The sequence below is a fragment of the Pelobates fuscus genome, chromosome 3, assembly GCF_036172605.1.
Source record: "Pelobates fuscus isolate aPelFus1 chromosome 3, aPelFus1.pri, whole genome shotgun sequence".
NCBI lineage: Eukaryota > Metazoa > Chordata > Amphibia > Anura > Pelobatidae > Pelobates > Pelobates fuscus.
In genome coordinates this window covers 70,732,906-70,748,875 of record NC_086319.1, presented here as the reverse complement: position 1 = coordinate 70,748,875, position 15,970 = coordinate 70,732,906, and the positions used below count along the sequence as shown (strand labels likewise).

At 40.4% G+C, this 15,970-nt stretch overlaps 1 protein-coding gene across 2 annotated transcripts in view; it reads left to right on the top strand.

Annotated features, from left to right (window-relative positions):
* The window catches only part of ELK3 (ETS transcription factor ELK3), a 58,767-nt gene that overhangs the window by 27,626 nt on the left and 15,171 nt on the right, over window positions 1-15,970 (top strand). The window contains exons 1-3 of one of the 2 annotated variants that reach the window (XM_063447172.1): window positions 2,646-2,858; window positions 7,249-7,457; window positions 9,340-10,173. In XM_063447172.1, the coding sequence (XP_063303242.1) occupies window positions 7,251-7,457; window positions 9,340-10,173 (1,041 nt within the window). In that variant the 5' untranslated portion in view covers window positions 2,646-2,858; window positions 7,249-7,250. Of the gene's footprint in view, window positions 1-2,645; window positions 2,859-7,248; window positions 7,458-9,339; window positions 10,174-15,970 lie in introns of those variants that run through there. The other variant, XM_063447171.1, reaches the window with a different exon arrangement.

The window sequence follows — 15,970 nt, the reverse complement described above, 5'->3', positions numbered from 1 at the left end:
CAGTAACACACAGCTTGAACATGACAGCCACATAGAACACAGGTCTCACATGAAAACCAATGTACATACACCAAACATAGCATCAATGGAGGTGATGCATCTAACATTCCTAGAAGGCATATCGACTCACTCTTTTGGGGATATTCACCGAAGTGACAACTCAAAGTGAATTTCAATATTAAGGTCAAAATAGCCAAAGTGGAAAAGTCACTTTTAGTTCAACTATTCTGGCTTTAAATTTTAAATTTACTTTGGAATTCATATGAAATTCTCACTTTAGTAGATAACCCTATTTATGTGCCTGTGATGCCGTAGATAACATAATATCCCCGATCAGCTGAAAGGGGCCGAGTTAGGCCATCGGCCACTTTGCAGGGCAAACATCACTCTGTGTTTGATCCGGAGTGCTGTCCGACATCTACATACGATCTGGCAATTTTGATGTCTTAAAATCTCAGAAGGGGAATACCAGAGAAAGGTGATATTTGTGCATGTCCGTAAAGACAAGGTCAAGCTTGCATTTGTACAGCTACGCTGATGAGCATCCTGGACAAATGGCATGCAGGGCAAGCTGGCATAGCATCATGGGAGCTAAAAGGGTGTGTGTCGTTTGACTGGCCCACTCAGAGCAACCAATGCACACAGTTCTATTAAAACCTAAGATATTGGGACTGTCCTACCAAATGTAGGACTGTTGGGAGTTACAAAGTTGTAGCTCTGCAACAGCTGGGTCTCTGCCATTTCGCCACCCATGGCCTAGAAACGTGTCTTTAGAGGGAAAAATCACTGATATTACATTGTACTAGTTATTTGGAAATTCCTTATTTGGGCTTAAGTTTGCTTCTTTTTGCTGGGTTGCCTTTTTTATTTTTTGTTGTCTTTCTTTTTTTTCTGTTCAATACTAATATTCTACATCTGCACCTAATCTTGATTACTCATAAATTCATTTATATTGAATCGAATCTGAGAGCCAAAACAATGTGAGCTGCTCTCTTCTATTTCACTCAGGGAGTTCAAGAAGCCTGGATCTTAGAACATGTATCTCTCGGTGTCTCGTTATGTTGGTATTTCCACGAGTTGTTTCAGCCCTGAGTCACTGGCCTCATCAGGAAAATATTATATTTTTATTGCAGCTGAAATTTGTAATCAGAGTTACACTCGGTATGGTTTACACATTAGTTTGAATTCAGCATTGCCTGTGGACTAAAGCACATTATAAAAAAAGCAAAAAACTGTGTTTTCATAAAACACTGTTTTTTTAGTCGAGTATCTTTATGATATATTAATATTATATTTATCTTGTATTCAATGTATATGGAAGCGATTTAAGGTAAGTAATTTTTTCCATTACAGGTGTGCTTAAAATTATGAAACTGAATAGTGCAGTGTCAAAGCATTATAAATTGTAAAACACAAATGGTCCTACCATGTTAGCTGTACTCCATTAAATGGATTAAAGTCCTTTACTCAAAAACAAAATTATTTTTGGACATAATGTGCAATGGGGGACACAAAAAGGGAGATGCTAACGAGGTCTGTGAGGAAGTATCTTGCACCTCCCTTCTTTGTGCTCCCTCACGTTATGTCCAAATATAATTTCGTTTTCAGGTCCTGAATGCAGGACCCGGTAATGATGACGCATTTAATAAAGTTACACCCTGCCTTATAAAAATCATGTCAGGGATAGTGGGCATTGAAAGCAAGAGAGCTATAGACATTTCATCAGAGGGAATCTGATTCGTTATTAAACCATATCCAAACTGTTTTCTCGTGATGACTCTAAGCACCGCTACGACTTCAGCTAATTGAAGTAGTTATAGTGTCCAGAGTATCCCTTTCGTTGCGCACCAGTTTGTCTAACCATATATTATACAATCGTCAGTCTTTTGATATTTTTTAAATTAAATTAAAATATATATATATATTTTTAATGCATTCAGTGTACAACACTGCAGAAAAAAATGTTGATGCTTTGTGAATAAATGTTATAATAATGGAATTATTCGAAGAGCAAATAGTTATGGCTCTCCAATTCGATATGGGCTTGACAGCACCAGTACTTATGGGTGTTCATTTCTAGACGTCTGCACTGTGTTATATATGAATAAGTTCATATATTGAGTAGCATGGTATAGCTTTGTCCTTTTGTGTGCGCTACTTATAATCTATAATAGGGGTAGGTAACCTTCGGCACTCAGATGTTTTGGACTACATATCCCATGATGCTTTGCCAGTATTATAGCTTTAAGAGCGTTATGGAAGATGTAGCCCACAACATCTGGAGTGCTGGAGATTGCTTACCCCTGTAATCTATAATATATCTGTTATTTTAGTGTCACAGAAAGCCCGTCAAAAACAGAATGGGACTATACTGACATATACGTAGAAGTGTTCAGTCCGATTAGCAGGTTATCATATAAATTTCAATGTTCCTACATTTTTCCACGGGATGGTGCTGAAGGAGTTCCTACCTTATGCTGTTTTCCCAGCAAGACGCCCCAAAAAAACACAATAGGAGGAAGTCCTGATTTAGAACGTTTTTACAGCTTGAATACAATAGCAATAGTCGGAGGATGCTCTGGGCGGAAACATTAGTTACTGGACATGGAAAGATCAGCATCATTATTCTGCAGTAAAAAAAAACAACGTATTCCTGTAACAAGCTGTGCATTAATTGGCACTTGGGCAGAGTCCGGGAGTGAATGTGCGTAGTGTGAGGTGGAGTGTCCATGGTGTGTAGGATAAATCTATTGTAACAGTGTGAGCAATGTTAAAGGATCACGGAATGCTGAGTTTCAAACTCTAAGCTGGCTCGGGTGATCTGGTATGACCCTAACTTCTGTTCCTTATTGGGAATGGTAAGTTTCATCCATCCCTAGTATCAATTTTACGGTAGACATGTTGTGCGACACATTACTTGCTTGTTGATTTGATGGTTTTTATAATTCATGAAATTATGTTTTGATGTATCAGTCTTTGATCAGAATATATGAGATTTTTTATTATTCCTGTATTATGTTATTGTAATCAAGTTGGTCTGTAGATGTGGAGCCAATGGCAGTTTCTTTATCCTGCACCCCAGTAAATGCTAATGCAATGTTTCGCAAGGTGAAAAACCTACGCTGCTTTGTTGCAATTTTGCTGTCATCTTACACAGAAATGCAACACAGGTGCATGCACGGTTGCCATTTTCTGCTGCTTTGCGTGTGCGCAGTGTGTACGGCATTGCCAGAGTTAGCTCACTTGCAGGCTTTGCCCGGAAAAGCATGTGAATATAAATAAAAGAATCTGTATAGATTAAAAATAAAACCATAGCCAATTGCTACATTTCTGTTGACTATTAGGTTGTGCTAAGATTGAGGTAGTGACAGTTGTTCTTTAAGACAATTTTGGCAAAGAATCATGGGAGCAGCTGTTCTAAACATTTGGGAGTCTGCTGTATGACCATCCTTGCCTTAGATCAGCAGGCAACCTGCGGCACTCCAGATGTTAGAATTATGACCTTAAGAGCATTATGGGAGACGTAGTCCTTCACATCTGGAGTACGGAAGGTTGCCTACCCCAGTCCTAGATTATTTTAGGTAATATAATCCAGAGAAACATTTTAACTCTGTCAATGTCTGTAAACCTGCTAGAATTATTTAGATGCTATTCATCTACTGAAGAGTTTTAAAGGCAGATTGTAATTACGATCATTTACAAAAAAAAAAAAAGATGTGCAGCTACGTTCAAATTAAACTCCTTCAGGACCGTTGTATAAGAACCATCACAGTAACCTGAGATTTGACTCAGACTTTGTCCCAGAATCGACTGAGAAAGGAAAGATGTCTGTGAGCAATTTATAACCAGCATTAATCTCTGGCTTATTATGATGTGTATAACCTATATGCTTGTCTGCACGTGTTTTCCGATAGAACTGGAAGTGGTCATGGATGGGTTAATGTGTCTGAGAGATTTAACAACGGAAGTGAACAGTTGTGATTTTAAGCTGGGGCAGATGTAAGAGTCCAGATTTCCTGTGGCCTATTTTCCAGTTTCCTGCCTGTAACCTACAGAAATACAGGAACTCAAAAAACAACAGAAAAAGCAAAACCAGTACAAACGTTGTTCTCAAAGAAATCACTACTATCTTCTTTACACAGGAGACCAATTATTCACAATGTTCTGCTTATTTCACATTAGATTGTTCCTTGCTCCCTGTAGATTACTGGGCCTCCCTTTTTGTTTAAGACTAAAACAAAAAACAAAATCTGCCATAAAAGCTCGCCTGTTATTTGGGTTTGGACAATCTATTCTCAAAGGTTGTTCTGTCTTCTGTGATAGCATCAGGATTGATGATTGATGATATCTGTCGAATCCAATGCATCTCATTCAAACATCCACTCATAGAACAGCAAAACAGTAGTCTACATTGCTGGGCTCAAACTAAAGGACCACTGCGCCCTCACAACTTCAAAATGATCAGGGTAACTTTAGTGGTCCTTTAATTGAACTTTAGTCACACAATTGTAGGGTCTAGCAGGCTATCAACAGAGCAAGAGAAAAAAAAATCTAAATTAAAGTCCATCTGTCACTGTTTAGTATTTTATAAAGATATATCTATTATGAAATAATGATTAAGACTGCGTTGGAATTTCAATGATTTCAATGAAATTCCAATGCAGTCCAAAGATTCCATAAGTCAAAGAAGGAACTATTTTATCTTATGGTAAAGACTGAGGTTGACAAAAGGCAGAGTTCCATTGTCAACTCTTGTCCAATCCAAGCAGCCTTCACAAATGAAGCCTGTGGGATTCAGGCCTGTCTATAGAGGATCTTGAATACACAAGAGTACAGCACAGACGTGGCTCCTGGCAACTGAAGTGTCGAAGAAGACAGCAGCATGAAGATGGTGGCAGCCACAAGGGACAGCATGAGGTAAGTAAAACTTACCTTCACTGCACCTCCAGACCCACATCGAAACTGTCACTTTTGGGGGTCAGACCCCTGAAAGTGATAGATCTGCTTTAACCCCTTAAGGACAAAACTTCTGAAATAAAAGCGAATCATGACATTTCACACATGTCATGAGTCCTTAAGGGGTTAAACACACTGTGCAATAAGGATAGCTAAAAAATGTAGACTCTTTTTCAGGAAGTGTGTATGGATAATGTATGAGTCACAACAGGGGAGGTGTGGCTAGGGATGCATAAAAAAAGTTCTATACACCAAAACCACTTTATAACACTAACGTTGTTTTAGTGGTCAGAGTGTCCGTTTAAATCACTAAACTGGGATCTTTGGTGTATTTACAAGAAAAAAAACATAGTCTAGTGAATTAACCACATGAGTCTTTGTTTGTTCTTTTGCCAGGGAAAGTGGACAAACTATTTATATGTTGAAGATATAGTTTTGACGTTGATTGTTTTATAAGGAGGTTAGATGTGCCTGCTCTTGTTGGGTCAGGTAAAGACAAAACCTAAAAAAAAATCACTGTTGTACGCTGAGTTATAAGAATCCCAAGTTGTGTTTTTAGTGGAAACTCCAACACCATATCTCTCGCCAGCTTTTAAATTAAGTGTTTAAAACAGATGTTACATGCTTTAGTTGGCATTGATGCTCTGCTCTATTATAATGAGGGACCACAGGACCTGTGTTGATTCCTGGATCCCAGAAGCAGGGAGGTACAATCCCATATAATAGGAATTTACTATAGGTGGATAAAAGTGGGAATAGAGCTCCCAGGCAGTAAATAGTAATACATGGGTTGTCCTGGTCCATATATCAAAGTGCAGATGAGCAAGGAGAAGGCTGGAAACGGGATATCACTGTTGTTGACTTTGAAGAACAAAAACAATGTAACATAGAGTCTTAGATAGTTTTATAGACAAGTCAGCCACAAAGAAGCATGTCCGGTGTGTTGCTGCCACAGTGGTGTGTGGATAGATACATCATGTATGATCATGAATGAGAATAACACGTGTAGCTTGCACTCCAGACACCACAGACTCAGTGTGCATTCTGATTGGTTTCTGGCCACACACACAAGGACCAGTTGTGATTGATTGATGATGACCTCTGCCATGTCTGCTCTGTGCACCACGAGACGATTAGACTTCCTCAGAAAAAGATATAGCATGCATTAGCCTTGATTAGTGATTCCTCACTTCCTCGGCTTCCTTTCAGCCCTGTATTTTGATGATGAGCACATTCTTTTTTTGCGAGCATTTACATTGTGTGATTGTTAGTGTAGTGAAAATAAAAATTTCCATAATACTGTGTGTTACCTACGTGTGAGATATATTATTCAGTTATGATGGGACATCTTCTCTTACAAGTCTCTAGACGGCATTTAGCTCTTCATAGGCTTTGGTAATCCACTTCATGGGAGGAATATTCTTCTACAGAAGAGTAGATAGTTGTACGTGCATGGTACACAGATATTGACCACAGCAACCCAACCAACCTGGATTTTAAAAGAGTAGTACATTACTAGAATAGCCTCACAGTGAAGGTAGTATAGGCTAATATAGTAAAGGAACTAGGGAATTAATGTATTGTGCAGTATTCTGTAGTGGTTATGATGGGACAAACCAGTTTACAAAAATGTCCCCTTTGTTTCAGGCCCACATCGGGCTGTTTAGTAAATAGTTCCCTGATACAAGTTAAGGAGCTGTTTAGTAGATAGTTCCCTGATTTGGTACCCTTATTGGGATTGGCATATTTAAGGATGTCAAATTAGGGAGCTATCTACTAGACACCAAAGTGCCCTAATTTGGAACCCTTAAATATGGCAATCCCACATAAGGGTACTAATTTAATGAATGTACAAGGATGAACAAATCATGCATGGAAAAATTTCTTGATCGTGCGATTAGTTTATTCTACCATTGTGCCAATTTGGACGAATTCCCGAATGAGATGATTTTCGTCTGAAATGTGATTCTTCAGAAAAGAAATGCCCAAGTCTAGTTCTTATTTCTTGGCATAGCAGCATACTTACATCTCTTGTGTCATCTGTAATAACAGGCATGCCCTCTAGTGGCACATTCTGTAATGAAACAGAAAACTTCCTTGCCGTATTTTCTATTAAAATTTTTTAAAAAAAATTTAACTGAACACTTGCTATGTTTTAGAGCTATAATTTCAGATTGCAATCATGGTGACGGCACCACAACCCTTCTAAAGAGGCGCTGTTTTAATTGACATGTTTTGATATTTCAGCATAAGCATGCAGCGCAATGTAATACCATTTCTCATCTCTTTCAGGTATGGAGAGTGCTATCACACTGTGGCAGTTTCTGTTGCAATTGCTTCTCGATCAAAAACATGAACACCTCATCTGTTGGACTTCAAACGATGGTGAATTCAAGCTGCTCAAAGCCGAAGAAGTGGCCAAACTCTGGGGTCTACGGAAGAATAAAACTAACATGAACTATGACAAGCTGAGCCGGGCCCTCCGGTACTATTACGATAAGGTAAGGACAATCAGCAAGCAGACTATTGTTCTTTAATTTCACAGGATGGTCCCTGGATAACCTGCTATATCATAAAAAGGGGAGTCAAGGGGCCACGGTCTCATTGGTTTGATTGGACTAATGGACATTTTCACACACCTGACATATAAACAGACACAGTGGGTCACGTGTCCCAAAGCAGGGTTGCTATGCTGATTCTTCAGAATGCATGGAATTCCCAATTTACTGAATATTCCCAGAAATGTAATCAGTAGAAATATGTGTGTCTTTATCCTCTGTGACTGCACGTACTGAATTGGAGGGGGAACAAAATAAAACATTATATGTCATAGCATTAGCTAAAATAACGTGATATGGTTTATATAAAGTGTTGAGAATGGTTGAATAAAATCATTTTAAGTCTGTTATAGAGTTGACTTAAAGTTAATTTAACTAAGTTCTGATAAGGAGAATCAGTTTTAGCATTAAGGACCACTATAGTGCCAGGAAAACATACTCGTTTTCCTGGCACTATAGTGCCCTGAGGGTGCCCCCACCCTCAGGGACCCCCTCCTGCCGAGCTGGATGGAGAGGAAGGGGTTAAACTTACCTCTTATTCCAGTGCCAGGCGGGGAGCTCTCCTCCTCCTCTCCGCCTCCTCTCCTCCTCTTCGGCTGAATGCGCATGCGCGGCAAGAGCCGCGCGCGCATTCAGCCAGTCTCATAGGAAAGCATTCACAATGCTTTCCTATGGACGCTGGCGTCTTCTCACTGTGATTTTCACAGTAAGAAGCGCAGAAGCCCTCTAGTGGCTGTCAATGAGACAGCCACTAGAGGCTGGATTAACCCATAGGTAAACATAGCAGTTTCTGTGAAACTGCTATGTTTATTTAAAAAAAGGGTTAAACCTAGCTGGACCTGGCACCCAGACCACTTCATTAAGCTGAAGTGGTCTGGGTGCCTATAGTGGTACTTTAAGGACGATTTGAAAGTTAGCATCTACATTGCTCCAAAAGTACATTACATTCCATCTACACATTACGCTATCAGAATTGCTAGCAATTATAAATAATGGGAGATACAGTCTGTTTAATAATAAGTCCCTCCCCCCACCTGTCAATCAATTCTTGGGCCTAAAATCAGGATAGTTCTCAGTGCCAGCGATTGATTGACAGCGTGGAACAAGGTGCACGTTGGTTGCTGTTATAGAAAAAAACTTCTTCTGCTGTCTAGAGGAGAATAGGAATCGAGTCAGACACTGAAGTGCTGGCTCCATGTGATGTGTCAGCATCAGCCCAAACAGGCTCAATCCTATCGGAGAACCCATGGTAGCAAGGCATGGTGTAAATCCCAAAAAGCCGATGATGGAAAAAATTAACTACTTACCTCTGCAGGAGCGAAGATAAGTAGTTTTATTTTTCACAAAATGTTCAGGTGACTTTAACATAATATCTACAAAAAATGATTATGAATTACCTTAAGTTCAATCAACGTGAATCTGTCACGACTGATTCACTTTAAATTATTTTCCAACAATATAAAATATATTGACAATTCAATTTTTTGCCTCTTTTGCTGAAAAGAAAAGTATTTCCTAGCGTGCACTTGGAAAACTTTCTCCTGATTGTACATTGTTTTGTTTGCGATCTGCGTAACTGGTGGGTAGGAAGGTTAAATGTGTTTTTTCCCACCAAATATTCTTAGAATAATAGATTTCATGGTAGGTAAGTTAAGATTTTTAACAAAAGAATTATTTATGCACAGAACTGTTTTAAGTAACGCAATTTTAGACAATATTAGAATTTCCTTTAATTTGTTTAAAAATGTACCTTAAGATTATGGTTTCAGTTTGAAACAACTTTTCATCCAATTGATATGTTTTATGCTGTATCTCTACCTTTTAGAACATTATCAAAAAGGTCATTGGACAGAAGTTTGTCTACAAGTTTGTCTCCTTCCCCGAGATACTGAAAATGGACCCACATGCGGTGGAAGTCAGTAGGGAGAGTTTGTTGCTGCAGGACAGTGATTGCAAGATCCCTTCTGATATTCGAGAGAGACACAAGCAAACTTTGTCAGCATTAAAAAGTGCCACTCGGAACGAATATATCCACTCAGGCTTATATTCATCATTTACTATAAATTCGCTGCAAAATCAGACAGGCAGCTACAAAGCTATAAAAAATGAAAATCTCCAAGAGCAGGAGGATGAGGGAGAGGACGAAGAAGAAGATGAAGAAGAAAAACCATTGGTCAGGAGCCCTGTGGAGGAAGTCAGAACTGTTATAAGATTTGTTACAAATAAAACAGACAAGCAAGCCATCCGGCCTGTAGTTTCCCTTCCATCTACGTCAGAATCAACAGCTGCATCAGCTTTTTTAACATCCTCTTTGTCCGCCAGAGGACCTTCGGATAGATCAAACAGAGCTAGTGTGTCTTCTTTGTCTCCATGCTCCTCCCGATCCCCATCTCTGTCCCCTCATCTGTCCTTTCCGACGGAGCAGAGGGGTATGTTCCTTGATTACCCCTGCCACAACATAGACACCATGGAACCATTAAATCTCTCAGCAGGATCTAAGATGAAGCTATCCTGCCATCCTCCCAAAGCCAAGAAGCCAAAAGGCCTAGAGATCTGCTCTCCACCTCTTCTTCTTTCAAGTAGCGATATTGGATCAATCGCTCTCAACAGCCCGGCGCTCCCCTCTGGATCGCTGACTCCAGCCTTTTTCACTGCTCAGGTAAGAAGCTGTGCCTCGAACAACACTACCATTTGTCTGTGTGCAGAGATACAATGTACCAGTGCTTTTAGCAGTCCAGTGAGGTGTGATTAATAGAAAGTGCTAGTCACAATTCGACACATGTGGTTGTGGCAGAAACTGGTACGTCCTTGCTAAACAGGAGTTGTTAAGTTATTCACAAACATGATGTGAAAATAGTGTTTGGTGTAAAACATAAAACTTACAAAAAGAGACTGAGATTCACTAAAGTCAAAGTTCAGGAAATTTAACCAAATGGATGTCGCTGTGTCACTTGACCATTTATACAAAATGTTACCACGAAGGATCTGTCATATATTTCTTGAAGAGACAAAATGTTTACTTGTTCCCTACTAATTGGACCAATCTGTAATTGTTAGTAGATACCCCATATCCAAGACAGTGTATATAGTACCTGAAACATTTATATATTTCTGGTTTATTCAGTAATTGGTGATTGCACTGGATTGGAAAACAAATTACAATATTTGGGCGAAAGTAGCTGATTTGTAAAAGTTCTCTAACACATACCAGTCCAGGATTTAAGGATTACCCTGTTGTGTCTAAAGTGTTTAAAGGGTGTAAAGCTCTGCTTTTATTACAGCAAGGTCAACATTAAAGGGACACTATAGTCACCAGAACAACTACAGCTTACTGTATTTGTTCTGGTGAGTAGACTCATTCCTGGCAGGCATTTTGCAGTAAACACTGTCTTTTCAGAAATGTAGTGTTTGCATTACAGCCTAGTGATAACTTCACTGGCCACTAGATGGCTGCTAGAGGTGCTTCCTTGGGCGTTGCTGCACAGTGTGACTGCCACTCAGTGTCTCCACCCTCTGCATGCAGACACTGAACTTTCCTCATAAAGAAGTATTGATTCTGGTACTTGTATACTAAATGTTTATATATAGCACAGCATGTGTAAAAAGTGTACTGAGAGTTTATATGGTGCTACATGTGGAAATAGCCAACTAAGGGCTCATTTCCACTCTGGTACACATTACTGGACAAGGCTCTTGAAAAGGGTGACTTGCCTGTCAGAGCACTGTGATTGGTTGGATTGCAAGCCAACCAATCACAGTGCTCCTACTGAGAATTCAAAGAGGAGCCATTTAACAGGCCTAGAGGGCTGGACATCTCCTGTTCCCAATTGTTATTACCCTTCATCCCACTGCACATAGGGTAGTATTGATGAACTGGGCCCCCAATTTTTTATTTTTCTAATAATGTATTGATAGGTAGAGACAATTGACTCTCTTTAAAGCAGGGATGGGGAATGTCCGGCCTGTGGGCCCTATAAGGCCCGCAAAATCACTTGGTCCGGCCTGTGGAGAGCCAGCCCTGCTGTCTTCCTTTCTCAGGCTGGTGGGGAGATCAAAGATCTCCCTCACCGGCCTCCTGGCAGTTTGTTAATGGAGACGGAAGGAGATAAGACATGGTAGACTGCTGGCAGAATCGCCACAAGGTGTCAATAATGTTTAACAAGCTCCCGGGTGGTCTTTAGTTCGTGGAACTATTCGGTTCCTGAACAACACAGGGAACCCAACCGAACTGAGTCTTTTAAAATGTATTTTGCAGTTCTTGTTGCAGGGCCAGGCTCCTCCAAGAGCCCGAGGCGAGGTTACATTTGCCACACCAAGTATTTGAAAGAATGGACTGCGTTCAGTGTGCTATCTGATTTTGTTTTGATGCATAGATGGGGAGTTTGTATTTTGTGTAATTTAGCTACTGTTCCAAAGAGTATTGTGACAGTTTTGTCAGTGTTTAGGAAGAGTTTTTTCTTTTTGTAATCCACTTTTCTACTTCTGTGAACTGGAGTTGGAGCACAGCCTCAAGCTGCGATAGATCGGATTTGCATGCATAGATTACTGCGTCATTTGCTTACATGTGTACATTTGAGGATTTGCAGACTCATTTATAAATAATATGAATAGTAGGGGGCTGAGAATGGCGAACACCACACGTGACTGGGAGAGGGAGTCACTATCAGAAATGGACACATATTGTTATCGATCTAATACATATGATCGAAACCAGGTTAGCAGACGATCACCAATACCTGAGTTTTTGAGTTTGTGCAGTAGATTGTCGTGGTCTACTGTGTCAAAGGCCTTTGCAAAATCAAGGAAAATAGCTCCAGTAAGGTTTCCTTGTTCCATGCCAATTTGGATGTCATTGCAAACTTTTAAGATGGCAGTTGTAGTTGAGTAATTTGGGTGGAAGCCTGATCAGGGATCAGATAGTTTGATTGTTTGTAATACTCAGTTGCATATGGACGCATATTTCTAAGATTTTTGACATTACTGGTAGCAATGATATTGGGCGATAGTTAGAAACCAAAGTAGTGTCACCACGTTTATGGATAGGCACTACTCTCGCAGTCTTCCAAAGTTTGGGTATGTACCCGGACACCAAGGATTTGTTAATTAGGGTTGTGACAGATTTGGCAATTGCCGGTGCACTGAGCTTCAACAGCATTGCTGGGGTTTAATCAGGTCCAAGTTTTTCATTTTTAGATTAATAAGGTGTTTCTTAATGACACTAATAGGTACAGGTCTAAAATTGAACTTGTATTGGGTCATTGCAAATTTAGTGGGGCCTGATCCACATTTGTAGTTTCAGGATGCGTGTCATTTATTAGCTTGGCAATCAGGGCAGTGGAGCATCTGACAAAATAATTGTGAAAGGTATTTGCTACATCCAAGGGAAGTTGCAGGGTTTGGTTATCCACTTTGACAGTGGAGGGTTGGGAGTGGATTGGGGGAGTTTGTAAGTTTTTTACTATTTTCCAAAAGTTTCTAGGGTTTGATATGTTATTGTTCAGATTTTTACAGAAATTTTGGACCTTGGCCAATTTTTGTTGTTTTGTGCATACGTTTTGCCTTTGTCTATATGCACAGTGATCAGTCATAGAGCCAGTACGCTTGAACTTTGATCACAATGAATCCTGAAACTGGTACATTTGACTGAGGTCTATGGATCGACCGATATTGATTTTTTAGAGCTGATACCGATAATCTGTGAACTTTCAGGCCGATAGCCGATAACTTGCCGATATTTTGTACATTTACCATTTTTAAAAAATAAACTATTTCTAAAGGTAAATGCACAAAATATACATGCCACATGTAGTGGATGAAGTGTGTTTAGACAAGGGAGCTGTGTGTGTAGTGGATGCAGTGTGTATTTGTATAGTGTGTATATAAAGAATGCAGAGTGTGTTTGTGTAGTGTGTATAGTGAATGCAGTGAGTGTTTGTGTAGTGTGTATATATAGTGAATGCAGAGTGTTTGTTTGTGTAGTGTGTGTGTAGTGTGCATATAGTGAATGCAGTGTGTGTAGTGTGTGTATAGTGAATGCAGTGTGTTTGTGTAGTGTGTGTATATAATGAATGCAGAGTGTGTGTGTGTTTGTGTAGTGTGTATATAATGCAGAGTGTGTGTGTGTGTTTGTGTAGTGTGTGTATATAATGCACAGTGTGTGTGTATAATGCAGAGTGTGTATGTGTGTGTGTGTGTAGTGTGTGTGTGTATATAATGCAGAGTGTGTGTGTGATTTTTTTTGTGAATGTGAACACCATGCTTGCAGTGAATCGATTTTTGGTAGTAAGCTGCGGATATTGCAGTGCACAAAGGTGAGGCCTTTTTTAGCTGGAAGGCTAGGAATGGAATCTGTTAGGGGACCAGGGTTAGACTCTACATCATTTGCAAGGGCAAGTAACGTGAGTAATAGGAATTTGGACATAATCTTACTTTGATAGTATTGCAATTGTAATGTTTTATACTTTTGTGGGGTGGGGGTTGGAGGGCTTGATTTCAACAATCTCCACCAGTATTTAGCAGATAAATTACAGCAACAAATCAGGTCATTGTGGCGAAACCGACCTCGCCACGTGTTCTTGGAGGGGGCTGCTTGCCCGCCTCTTGCCTTTGGACTATGGCCCTGGGAGATTGGGCCCTTTTACAAAACATATTCAGCCCTAACAGAGTGCATGTCACTCATTCTGGCCCTTTAAACACAGTGGGGCCATTCGGTACTTGCCCTGTGTGAGCAGTGATACCCCCAGATAGCTATGCCATGGAGCCTATTCATATAATGAAAGACTATGGGAAAGACTTTGGCTCCATGGCAATTAAACTGTATTTGTGTGGTCTGCGTGCCATTTACCTAATAATGTGCACGCAGACCTGAGCTATCTGGGGATATGTTACATGTCTGTGTTTAATGTATAAAAAGTAACTTTATATATTTTAAAACATAATCCTGTATTTAGGTCCCCACATGTGTAATGGAGTTTTGTCTTTGACCTGGGAGATAATTGGATTACTTCTCCAATTATCTCCAGAGCAGAAGGGAGGAAGCCAGGATGCATTGTGGGGATGTTTTACTTTTACTGTTTGAGCCAGATTAAAATACTGCCAGCCAGGGGGAACACAAGATAATTTTACTAACTTTTGAACTTTTTTAATATGTTGTTCCCTGAATGGATTGATTGTGGATATGTATTTTTATGTGAATGTGATGTATGGTTTTAAAGTTACAGAGTATGTGTGGAAACTGTATTTTTACTGTATGTAATAATTATGGTAATTGCTTATCTGAGGGGAGGGGATGTGTGGGTTGTACTGTTACTTGATTGGTTGTTTTATGCCTCCCCCTGGGTGTGTCCTGTATGTGCACAACTGTAATAAAAAGCAGGCTGGGTGTTCCAGACCTGAGATTCTGCTTGACCCTCAAACCGATGTGTCGTCTCGTTTTTGGGGGAATTGGATTGTATGCTGACTGCCAGGAGTGTAAGCGGATTGTATGCTTTTCCTGTTCGGCTGATTCCAGGGTTCGTGTGTTTCCAGTTCGGGAGTTTCCAGAATTCGTACAGTTTGCAGTTCGGGAGATTGGTGATTGCTGTAGCTGCTGGTCTATGGAAAAGGGGGATATCGCCTAAACTGGGTTTTATCCTCTTGTAAGTGAAACGGTCCGTTACAGTCATGATGTTTAAGAATTTGGTTCTCAGTTTGTGGTGAGTGGTGCTCAAGAGGGTAGTGATAGAAAGATGATTGGCAGGGCCAGATTAAGAGCCCAGTGGGCCTGGTGCTGACAATTATGATGGGCCTAATTACAGAATCTTATCGACCAAAAACACTAAAACAGTCATAACTCACAAGTGTCATGTATCTGATGGAGATGGTGCTGGAGAGACACTCATAAAATGCAGCTATGCAAATATGTATTCCTAACACTATAGAGCCCTAGTCACTTAAAGGGACTCTCCAGTGCCAGGAAAACAATGTGTTTTCCTGGCACTGCAGGCCCCCTCTCCCTCCCACCTCCCATCCCAGGTTGCTGGAGGGGTGAAAACCCCTTCAGTGACTTACCTGAGACCCAAGCCGATGTCCCGCCTCTCCTCCTCTTCATTACGTCAGCCGGTGGGGGAGACTGATCCCGCCCGCTGGCTGAGGAGACCTAATGCGCATGCGCATTAGAGCTCTCCATAGGAAAGCTTTGAAAATGCTTTCAATGCTTTCCTATGGGGAATTTAGCGATGCTGGAGGTCCTCACACAGCTCAACTCAAACTGTGCTATAAAGCAGGAAGTGCCCTCTAGTGGCTGTCTACTAGAGGAGGAGTTAACTCTGCAAGGTAATTATTGCAGTTTATAAAAACTGCAATAATTACAGTTGCAGGGTTAAGGGTAATGGGAGTTGGCACCCAGACCACCCCAATGGGCAGAAGTGTCCCTTTAAACGGTGACTAGGGCCCCGTTCCCCAGCAATAAATGGATA